The 12193-nt window shown below is 37.5% G+C and overlaps 2 protein-coding genes across 4 annotated transcripts in view; one reads left to right on the forward strand and one right to left on the reverse strand.

The window, feature by feature from the left end:
• gmnn (geminin DNA replication inhibitor) overlaps positions 1 to 12193 on the reverse strand; it is a 228615-nt gene that overhangs the window by 175161 nt on the left and 41261 nt on the right. The gene's annotated exons all lie outside the window — the stretch shown is intronic.
• The window catches only part of tmem106bb (transmembrane protein 106Bb), a 33180-nt gene that overhangs the window by 6885 nt on the left and 14102 nt on the right, over positions 1 to 12193 (forward strand). The window contains exons 1-7 of one of the 3 annotated variants that reach the window (XM_055220086.2): positions 26 to 154; positions 3271 to 3480; positions 3611 to 3674; positions 3896 to 4055; positions 9319 to 9459; positions 9549 to 9598; positions 9674 to 9727. In XM_055220086.2, coding sequence (XP_055076061.1) covers positions 94 to 154; positions 3271 to 3480; positions 3611 to 3674; positions 3896 to 4055; positions 9319 to 9459; positions 9549 to 9598; positions 9674 to 9727 — 740 coding nt within the window. In that variant the 5' untranslated portion in view covers positions 26 to 93. Of the gene's footprint in view, positions 1 to 25; positions 155 to 2272; positions 2550 to 3270; positions 3481 to 3610; positions 3675 to 3895; positions 4056 to 9318; positions 9460 to 9548; positions 9599 to 9673; positions 9728 to 12193 lie in introns of those variants that run through there. The other 2 variants (XM_055220088.2, XM_055220087.2) reach the window with 2 other exon arrangements.

Genomic DNA, 12193 nt, shown 5'->3' on the forward strand with positions numbered 1-12193 from the left:
GGTCTCCGTCCGCTGCTCTGGGGAGAGAGAAAGCTGGGATTGAGCACTGGCAGTGGCGGTGAAGAGGCGGAGTCAAAGACGCAAACTGGGAGGATGAGAAACCCAGTTGGGTGGGATCAGGATCTCACTCCCTGCCCTCTCTGCAATATCCTCTGTAAACATTGCACACATAGTGTGTTCCTACTGCTTGCAAATATTCGACCTTGCCATATAATGTACACATCAAGGGGAATAACTTTATTATTAGCCTGCGCTTTTCTCTAATCGTCCTGTATGCGGAACCGTTATAAACTGAACAAACATTTTCAACGGACACAGATTGCGTCCGAAATAGTTCCCTATACCCTTATGTAGTAGGCTACACTGTTTGAGGGGACAGCCATTTTGTAGTGCTGTCCCAGTGGTGATTTTTGAGTGCACTCATTCAATCCCATAATGCACCACAATGCACAACAACAGCTGCATCCCAGTTGTAAGGCCCTGTCCCAAATGGCTCAGGGTCTCCCTACATAGGGTGACCATACGTGCCATTCTTCCCGGACGCAACCCGTCCAGGATTTCGGTGCATCTTCCGGAAGTCGTATTTGTTGAGCGCATACGCCATTCAGTTAAAAACATAAGATATACAATCGTAGTTTCATTCTTACCTTAAAATGTAACGGTTGCTTTTCTGTAATAATAATAATAATCCTCTATGACGTATGCGGTCGACAAATACAACTTTCGGAAGACGAACCCAAAATCCTGGGCGGGATGCGTCCGGGGGGAGTGGCACGTATGGTCACCCTATCCCTACAGCTCTGCACTTTCGTGACATAATGCCGCTTTGACTGTCGGGAAGAAGTCTGCTTCAAAGCTCAGGAAAAGTGTGCATCAAAGGCACAAATCAACCGAATAGCGGGTGCCCATCGAGCACCCTTTTGAAACCTAAAATGACATATGGGACAGCCTATGGTACCGCAAGTCCACATGAAGTGAACCATTTGCAACCATTTGTCTTTTGTGGGCTGCATTCGAATGCGTCACCATGAAAAAACTTTTATTTAGGTATATCATAAAAATGTGCAAAAAGTAAAAAATTTTAGATAAAACATTCTTGAAACCAAGCTCTTCTTCAGTGTTACATTTGCAAGTGCATACTTGCATCAATTTAACAAAAAGAATACCTTTCTACCCAAAGGGTACCTCAAACTATATCTATAATTACATATCTATATCTATAAATTGTACATAGTCTACCCTTATGAAAATAACCATGTGATGTGTAGTAACCATGTTTTTTGGTGTATTGATTACAATTTGATATCAACTAAATGAGACACTTACCTAACTTTCTTCATCCAGTCCTTGCAATACAACGATTAGTTTTTGATTTTAAAGGGGCCATGGCATGAAAATCTGACTTTTCCATGTTTAAGTGCTATGATTGGGTCCCCAGTGCTTCTATCAACCTAGAAAATGTGAAAACGATCAACCCAGTAACTTAGTTTTGGTAAACCATTCTCTACAAGCACATGAAAAAATAGGTTGTTGAAATTTGTCTCTCCTTATGATGTCATAAGGAGCTCTTATTATAATAATACCACCCCTTAATCTGCACTATCCAATCACAGCACTGCCATTTAGTGCAGAGAAAAGCACAATTGAGTTTTAATTGCAACAAACCACCATCATTGTGATTAGTGTTTGAATTTCATCAGCTCATTTGCATTTTAAAGGACACACCCAAAACTGCACATTTTTGCACACACCTACAAAGTGGCAATTTTAAAATGCTATAATAAATTATTTATATGGTATTTTGAGCTAAAACTTCACATATGTGCTCTGGGGACACCAAAGATTTATTTGACATCTTAAAAAAGTCTTGTGCCATGGCCCCTTTAATATACTTGGTATTCTATATATTGGTGTACAAATATATCTGTATGAGAGCGTTCATCTGCTTTGGAAAATGGGAATAATTTATTTGGGAAATATGCTGAACTGTGAAAACACATAAGTAAAAAAATTCTATGCTCCGTTGTTTTAAAAAGTTTTCAGCAAATTCATTTTTCAGGGTCTTATTTAAACAAAATCTATCTTTAAATTCCTAGATCATCTCTGTTTTCTTATTTAAAATTAATCTGATTTATCTTTTTTAATAGCTATATTTAAGGTGAGTATGTGGAACAGATAAACCTTGAGGTTTAATTTCTTTTCAGTTAACTCACACATGTTCACATTTAGTTAATTCAGCTGAAATCTGCTAACGTTCCTATTCCTACTATTACGAAGGTATTGCTAATGCATATTAACTACGCTTCGTGACGTTATTCCAGTATTCCTTACTGATTTGCTAACACTCAGACGTTGATATGCGGGTGCTGTCCGGCTGGAATAAACGTATTTACTGATTGGTTACCAAGCGACATTATAATAACTCAATTAATATTCATGAAGTACAGCCTTTGACGTAGTAGCCAATTTCGTGTGGAGACCGTTAAGCGAATGTCAAGCTAAACGAGAACTGAATGACTACTGAGGCTCACATTATATAATTTTGTCAGGTAATCATATCTTACATAATATTGTGATGTTTAATATGAGGTAAACCAAAACGAATCTTAGGTTTTGGTTTATCTGCTGGTTGAGAGTAAAACTAACGTTAGTCTTTTTTGTTGGTACCAGCTTTGTTTTTAGCCAGTAGCGAGGCTCATGTGCAGGCTAATGTATTTAGCGGTTGGCCTACGAGTTGACTGTAATGTTTTTGTCTGTTTATTACTATGGCATTTGCAGTTTTTGGTAATTTACCTCGCACTTTCTGCCCAAACATCCATCCAGAGACATGACGTCAGGTCAGCTGTCATAAATCACGTACAGTACACAATGGCTAATAAAATGCTCAGTTTCTCTCTGATCACTCACATCGTGTTGAAAATAAGTTTTTCGGTCAAACTGGCACGATTGTCTCAGATATATTGTAAACATACGATTGTCTATCATGCTGAATATAAAAAATATAAATAAAATCAGTTGTATAAAGATCAGCCACCTTGTTTGTTTCTATAACTATAAGATGTTTGGACATGTCCAAGAGATGTCTTAGTTTTGTTGTCATTTATTTATTTTTCAATGTTTTTGACTTATTTAGGCCTAGTCATCATTTTTTAAATCTGGATCACAGTCATATTGAGTTTTGCTTTGAGCCATATTCATTATTCAGCTTTATTCCTCTTTTCAGTTCAGCATTGTTTGTAAGTCCCATTAAAACTTTGTTTTTACCTGCAGGTGTTAAAATGGGGAAAGCTCTTTCCCACTTACCTAAGCATAGCTCTCATGATGAGTGTCAGGACGGGGTCACCCCATTACCAGGCTACAATGCCTTGCAGAGTGATGATGGGAAAAATGGTGATGTGTCCCAGTTCCCTTATGTGGAGTTTACTGGTCGGGACAGCGTCACCTGCCCTACATGCCAAGGCACTGGAAGGATCCCACGAGGTACAGTTTTACATCGATGAAGTAACTTTCTGTTGGTTAAAATTTGTGCTTGACTGATATGGCTTATAAGCATCACAAATTTTAAATGTCACCTCTCACAAAACAATTCATGATGTGGTTGCTTGTGCAGGCCAAGAGAATCAGCTGGTGGCTCTGATCCCATACAGTGACCAGAGGTTGAGACCAAGAAGAACGTAAGAGATTGTTTAAAGACTCATCACCATTTCTTTAGCCCTATTCATGTTTAGGACTGCTGAAGCAAAATAATCACGTTACTTGTTGTTAATTTCACTTCTGCCATTATTTTATTGTGCACTTATGATATTCAAGACATAAAAATACAGTATAGATGTGACCGTTTTTTGTCAATTAATTTTCCTGGTTATTTGTGACTTGTGTCTTATATGTCTTACAGCAAGCTGTATGTGACTGCTTCAGTCATTGTGTGCCTGCTGCTCTCTGGCCTGGCTGTCTTCTTTCTTTTTCCACGTTCCATTGATGTAAACTATGTGGGAGTGAAGTCTGTGTACGTGTCCTATGACCAGAGCAAACGCATTGTGTATCTCAACATTACTGTAAGTTTCTCCAGAGCAGCTGACGTTTTGCAGACATCACACATGATTGCTGTTTTCTCATTTCCTAAATTTTTTTCAAAACTTTCTGATGGTGTTTCTGCTTCAGAAGGCAATGAAAAGGATAGTGTACCTAAAAATAAAATTCTGATCACACTCATGACGTTTTCAGTTTAGAGTTTTAAAAGCATATTCTGATTCTGATTGGTCAATGGCTGTGTTTTATTTATGATAAATAAATAACGATTTTGTGTATCACTACGCAGCACCCTTAGCAACGTAAACATGTGAAACATTCCCTGCATCAAAAATTCGCCCACTTCCATACTATATACTTGGTACAAATCAGTATGGAAAGCGGGTAGTATGTCCAATTTCATACAACAGTAGGTGAAAATTACCCGGATGACCTTCTACTTCCAGCTACTTCTATGAACCGATGGAGTGTTTAAGGCACCAAAGTAATGTATTTCTTGTGATTTGTACTTGTTAAACAATGCATACATAAATTATGGTCACGGTTGTTTTGATTACGTAGTAGTTAAAGGGATACTTCACCGATTTAGCATTCAGCTTTGTATCTGTAGAAACCCGGCAGTATTACTGAATGACCATGTTTCCCTCCCTCATTTCCCCCTGAGAGAAGAGATATCTGCATTTTGGTTCTGCAAAAAAGTCCTCCGATGATGTAATATGACGATTTTTGCATCATCGGAGGACTTTTTTGCAGAACCAAAATGCAGATATCTCTCCTCTCAGGGGGAAATGATGGAGGGAAACATGGTCATTCAGTAATACTGCCAGGTTTCTACAGATACAAAGCTGAATGCTAAATCGGTGAAGTATCCCTTTAAAGGATATATGCATCACATGACATGACTGTTTAAACGATAAAGCAGTAGGTATTTCATCTAATATAGTACATACTGTCACAGTAGACGATTTTCGGGCGCAGCGATTCTGTTGCGATTCTGGGACTATTTTTTTCAGGCTTTCAGTTATATTACTTCATGAGGGTTGCGTTGATACATATCATTTGAAGGAATGTTCCGCTTTCGTGGGAGGATCCTGATGGTTTGCTCACCTTCATGTCATCCGGGTTGGTTATGTCTTTCTTTGTTTAGTCGGGAAGGGGTTGGGCTTTTTGGGAGGAGCATTTCAGGATTTTTCTCGGTTTAGTGGACTTTGTTGAACCCCAACAGTTTACAGTTTCGATGCAGTTTAAAATTGCAGTTTCAGAGGGCTCTATCCACAGTATTCCTATGCCCCATGACGCTTTGCGCGAATTATGGGTGCGACTTCCGGTGCGTACTGTCACTGAACCAGAGCCGGCGATTTCCATGATGATTAGGGTCATAATTTCATGTATGAACCAGTGTGAGGATGAAATTAAGAAGTGTCCTGATACATCAAGATATATTCAATCGACTTCTTGTTTTTAACCTTTTCAGGTGATGGTTTAAAATGTCACAACTGTCCCTGGTGTTTTTTTAAACGGCAATTTTTAATCGACTTATCGAGTTTTTATGGCTACACATCAAGCTTCACGCGATCCGACAGCAGCAGTAACTTATGCTTCTCATTCAACATCAACACAATGTAAGTTATTTAAACAAACCATAGTAAACATATTAAACTCCGATTACATGTTTTCAGTATTGTTTTCGTTTTATAAAAATATTATACAGTAAATAAGACATGAGCTTATGAAATTATTTGCTTAAAAAATCATTTAAAACATAACAAAAGTAACGATATGCGTAAACACATCACAAACTATTATAAACATTAACTAATAAGCAGTTAATGTCATAGGCTATATATTATGTACTGTAATCTCATTTTTGTAATAATATATAGTAGCAGAATAAATAAACCAGCAAAATCAGCATATTTTTATCAGCATAATATGTTGTTTTTGAATAATTATTGTATTTATTGTTCACTGTCAGTTTCTATGAAAGGTTTTAGTGGATGGATGTGTGGATACAGTTAATAGATGCACGTGCGCCACATACACATTCAGTTCTTGTGCGTGTATTATAGTTAGAACAAATGTTTTGTAAAGATTTACTGCGTTTGTATCATTATGGCAACCCCTAACTGCACAAATTATGCCGGTCTTCCTGGATTTCATAATAAGCATTAAAATGCCAGTCAAAACGACAGACTCGTATCCCTCGCAATAGGATTACTATTAGCTGTAGTGGCTCACCGGAAGTTTTACCCATCTGAGCTCAAGATGGCGTCGCCCACATTTACGTCAAGTATAGTGTGGATGCTGTCCCAGACGAGTCATGGGGGTCTAATCTAGCGAAGTTATTGTCATTTTCGGCAAGAATTAAAAGCACAATGTCTTGTCTTGCACTAGCAGTGTGATGCGCCAGCGTGACTTTGCGTATTATGTAATCACGTCAAAAGGTCATTACGTTACATATGTGAAACACACACTTTCAGACCATTTTAAACAATAAACTGACACAAAGACATTAAGTAGTATCATTCCACATACAACAACGTCAGAATGTTGCGTACACACCTGTGTGGGAACAGTTTGAGTCAGAAACTAAGATGGCAGGCCAGAGCTCGACATTTTTGTGACGAAATATGCAATTTCTGAATGCAGAACTTTTCAGTCATAAAAAACACCTGCAAGGCCTGAAAGAGATCAAGTCTCAGCCAAGAAAAAGTAATGCAAAAGTAACTCAAAAGTAACGTAAGCATTACTTTACATGAAACGTAATTAAGTAATGCAATTAGTTACTTTTTTGGGAGTAACTTAATATTTTAATGCACTACTTTTAAAAGTAACTTTCCCCAACACTGCTTGTAAACACTAGAGTGGTAGTTTCACATACATCATGCGCGTCATATGGCTGGTGCGGGAGGATAAGTTGTGGTTGAAAAATGCATGTTTTTTATTTTTCTTGCCCGAAAATGATTTTTCGTTTAGAGCCCTTTGAAGCTAGCCTGACTACGTCAGACTTCGTACTTCCACTAAATTTCATTACGCTTCTGTACTCAGTCTGAGATACCTCCCATTCAAACCGTTTTCCACCGGTCTCAAAACGACCGTCCAATCAACGAACAGAGGGCGGGCTGAGAGCCGTGACGTAGACGCTAAACGCCGAATCACGGTTGTAGTCTGTTGTGGACATGAAGACACAGAAAGCTCTGTTGTGGAGAACCGGCACTTGCCAACTTAAACCCGAACAAGAAAAGTGTTTGTTAAACATTTGAATGGAGATTATGTTGTTGCCCTGCTCCCGACAAGTTTTTGGAAAAGTTTAATTTATCAACTTTACCGATCGTCAGCGAGAAACTGTGTGCAGCACAGCTTGACGTGCACAACGATCGAGAAATCATGGAAGGGAATTATATTGTTCACAGTTAATGGTGGAGGACGCGTGGGCAAGCATTCTTTGGTGACATTCCTGATTAACCAGAAAATAAGGTAGGAAGTTTTAATTTACATATGGTTATGGTTGTCTGGTGGAAGAGTTTGAGAGGAGAGAGGGGCTTTCCTCCCGTTAGACGTGAGTGTAAAGCCACCGTAAGGATAGTGTTCAACTAGCTATGGCCCGATTTACTTTACATAATCTGCAAAAGTCGTTCATAGCCATGTTAACTCTGGTATTTCGCTCGATGGGTTTGTTTTCACATCATACGTGTATTTTACAGCAGAGATTCGATGCGGCTGATCCGGCGCATAAAGCACATCATATCCAAATGTTATGTGTGATTGGCTTACGTTTAGACCAATGATTTTAAACTTCAGACAAGCCCCTCCCACGAGAAGGAAAACGATTGTTAATTATGCCCAGCCAGACTCTGTCTATGAAGCGAAGCAAAATAGCAGAGGATGGTATTACCAGGCTACTTTGAAGCTGCATTTAAACTGTAAACTGTTAAGGCCCAATAAAGTCTATTAAATTAAGAAAAATCCTGAAATATTTTCCTCAAAAAACTTAACTTCTTCTCGGCTGAACAAAGAAGGACATCAACATTTTGGATGACGGGGTTGAGTAGATTATCAGGGTTTTTTTGTGAAAGTGGAATATTCCTTTCAATATTTGTATTGACTGGTAATCATTTTATAAAAGCAATAAGGTACTCAAGGCTAGTGCTGTATTGTGAGTAAGGCTGGATTTACACTGTGGATCTTGATGCTCAATTCCGATTTATTGACTATATTTAATATTTTATTTATTTTTGACAACCCACTTACATCATTTTTAAAAACAACTCATATCCGATATCTGCATTTACACCAAACACTTGGCAAAACAATTCAATGTAGACATACTGACCCAGAACAGCTTAAACTACAGAGAAAGTGAAACGTCACGATATCCAATGGACACAGATGAAATTATTATACAATGATTAAATACACAATTATGTATTTCTGTACATTACATAAGCTTTATTTCTATAAAAAGACATAAAACTTCACTATTACTCCACTAAGTGGTGCCATCTTTCTCCATTGCACTGCTAAGTAGAGTCATGTGATCACGGTTGGTGTCCACCTAAGATGACATAATTTGCCAACGTCGCTTTTATAATGATGCACAACGCATCTTGACATGGGAATATCTGATCTGTCTGCTTACATTGCAGATGCGAATGCATGTTCGTATCTGATTCATTTCCACATATGAAACCTATCTGGAGAATATTGGTATCTATGTGTTTTTTTCCTGCTTACACGTTTGTGGGTCATATCCGATCTGACTGTGCCACATTAAAGAGAGAAAAAAAATCGCAATTGAGTCACTTCAAACATGCAGTGTAAATCCAGCCTAAGTGATGGCTGAAGGGATTGCATTGATGTCACTTTGCGTTGTGCCAAACCACGGCATTCATCCGTTACTTATTTCATGATACACCACAGCCTCAAGTACCTTATTGCTTACTTATAAAACGATTAGTTTCAATCCTTGATATTGATTGGTCAATAGCTGTGCTTTATTCACAAAATGCCTGTCCTGAGAGTCAAAAAGTTAATTTCTGAAAGTTAAGACATCAGCCAGCTACTTATTTCTGAAAATGTCCCATAAACAATTGTCCTCATTTGCATATATATGAAAACACATTTTTTTCTTTAAAAACATTTAAAACATATTAAAAACACCCTTATTCTCTCTGAAAGATATTGAGTGTGTCTAATAGCCGTGTAGGCACGCAGCTCGAAATGCTATTCAGTTTGGATAATCAACCATTTTACTCTTTAAATAATTGTGTGATGTCTTTCTTTTTAAAGAATTTGCTGAATATTACTAACAACAACTATTACTCGGTGGATGTGGCCAACATCACAGCCCAGGTACAGTTTTCCAAGACTGTAATTGGTAAAACTCGGGTTAGCAACATCACAACTATTGGCCCACTCGACATGCAGCAGGTAGAGTATTCTTGTAGTCTTACAGTTGATTTTGATGTCTTTCAGCATCAGTCAACCTGACTAATATTTTGATTTATTTGTTTCTTCAGATTGACTACATGGTGCCCACCACCATAGCAGATGAAATGAGTTACATGTAGTAAGTATACATGTTTTTGTTTTTCAAAATGAAAGTTTTATTCTTGCTGACCTTTTAATCTCCCTTTCTTTACAGTGACTACTGTACCCTACAGAGTATTAAGGTGCACAACATTGTGGTTATGATGCAGTAAGTATTAAGAAAAACAGCACAAAAAAGACAAACACTAAAGTTGTCTATTCAGAATTAAAGGAGCTGTGTGTAAGATTTTGACTGTACTAAATCAAGAAAAATATTAAAATTTGTAGAAGTGGTGGGTAACGATTTATCGCGATTAATCGGCTACAAAATAATAGTATTTGCATAATATATGAGTATGTGTTGTGTGGAAATATGATGTATATGATTTTTTCCCCAAAACGCGTTAACCGCCATTAAAAAAAGAGTTACTGCCAAAATCAGTATTGTATCAGGTCAGTATTAAAAATTCAATTCTTAATTTTATGCAAAATCCAATATCCGCCGTTTTATTCTGTCATCTTTTTTCCCAGAACACGATAAATGACATTTCTCCTTCTCTGCAGAATGCAATAAATCCTCTTAACCAATCACAGCGCCCCATTCCACGCATTGTAAATAACAATATTATGTAACCCTATTGTTATGATACTTTGTACAATCTTACTGCTGCACAGAAAATCCTTGACTCTCAGTGTTAGACTTATAGTATGAATTATACTGACCCTTTTTCTATGGTTATGTCAATGCTTTACCACTAAAGAAAACATATACATGCATAAGCCTCCAAAATGTATTACACCACTAAGTGTTTGAAAGATAAGAAAATATAAAATTTATTTAAAGAAAACAAAATGTAGTAAACCAAAAAGAAATAAACAAATGAAATAAACTGGGTAAAAATAAACAATTATTTTTAAATGATTCTCACAAAAAAAACAAAATACCTCGTAGTATTCTTAGAAGTAAATCACTGTTCAACAAGCTCTGTGCTTCAAGGTACAGATAATATATCAACTGGGTTTCCTTCAAAATTAACCCCGAACATTTGTTTCAAGCCCAATAAAAACAGCAATAGGCTATTTCCACAGATTAAACACCAAAACAGTTAGTAAATAACATAACAGTTTAGAAATCAGACATACAAAACCAGTTTCATTCACAATAGTTAAAGGGGACATATTATGAAAATCTGACTTTTTCCATGTTTAAGTGCTATAATTGTGTCCCCAGTGCTTCTATCAACCTAGAAAATGTTAAAAAGATCAACCCAATAACTTAGTTTTGGTAAACCATTTTCTGCAAGCATGTGAAAAATAGGTCATTGTAATTTGGCCCTTATTGTGATGTCAGAATAAGGTAATACCGCCCCCTTTATCTGCACTATCCAACCACAGCACAACCATTTAGTAGGGAGAGAAAGAGAGAGATAAAATATTTCACAGCACAATTGAGTTTCAATTGCAACAAACCACCATCATTGTGATCAGTGGTTCCACTTCATCCGCTCATTTGCATTTTAAATGACACACCCAAAACGGCACACTTTTGCTCAGACCTATTTTAGACTTAGTTTTCATCTTAAAAAAAATCTCATAATATGTCCCCTTTAAAGGAACCGATTGGAAAATACCGATTCAATGTTCGATTCCTTTGAACGATTCTTTTCTTCAGACGACTCACTTTTGAATAAAATGATCAAGGTCCGAAATTCCCCAAAATACAGAAAACTCCGAGTGAGATTTGCTTGTAGGGGTGCAAGTAAACGTTACTGAGACACTTTTAAAATGTTCATCAATCGTAGAGGAAAGACTTAACTGTTAGGCCTGGTTTCAGTACTCACGAATCACAAATCCATACGACACGATCCATACGACACGATCCAGTGACAAATGCCGATCGTCCGATGTTGTGTTCAAGAGACAAACAAATGTTGACACACGTGCAGACACGGGGACTCCAGAGTTTCAGTGAGTTGAGTAATGGAGGATTCGTCCAGCTAGTGATCTCACGTGGCTGCCACCTGAAACCTTGCTCCACGTGCTGAATGCGAACACGCAAAAACTCGTACGGACACAGTAAATGAACTCAGGTGGGTCGCTAAACACTGTCACTTCAAAGTTTCTCTTAAGCAAAATAAAGAAAACACAGTTTGTCATCAATTTCTTAAGCTCCGCGAGCACAACGCACATACATCGTTCCCCTTGTCTTCTTCTCCCCTCCTTTTTTTTTTCGCGCTCCCTCTAGCATATCCAGTATCGCCCTCTATGGGAGAAAACAGTCTCTTCACATCACACTGGAGCGTATTCTGATTGGATACCATGAACAACATATTCAACAGGGAAAATAAGAAAACAAAACAACATTTCCATTTTACACAGTATATTAAAAACAAATACAATAGAAAAGAAACTTTAGTAACAAACATTTACATTTTTTTAAGGGTGTTACATCCTCCCCTCACTAAAAATAAGCATGCCCACATGCAGTACTTAATATTTAAACATTTATTGAATTGGTGTTATTAAACCCAGGGAACAATACAGGGAAAATAATTCACCCTTTCTGAGCAAGGCTTGCACAAAGCATAAGGATTGCACCACCAGAATAAACAATTATCACTCTGCTTACAGCATA

The sequence above is a fragment of the Misgurnus anguillicaudatus genome, chromosome 20 (assembly GCF_027580225.2).
Source record: "Misgurnus anguillicaudatus chromosome 20, ASM2758022v2, whole genome shotgun sequence".
NCBI classification, from domain to species: domain Eukaryota; kingdom Metazoa; phylum Chordata; class Actinopteri; order Cypriniformes; family Cobitidae; genus Misgurnus; species Misgurnus anguillicaudatus.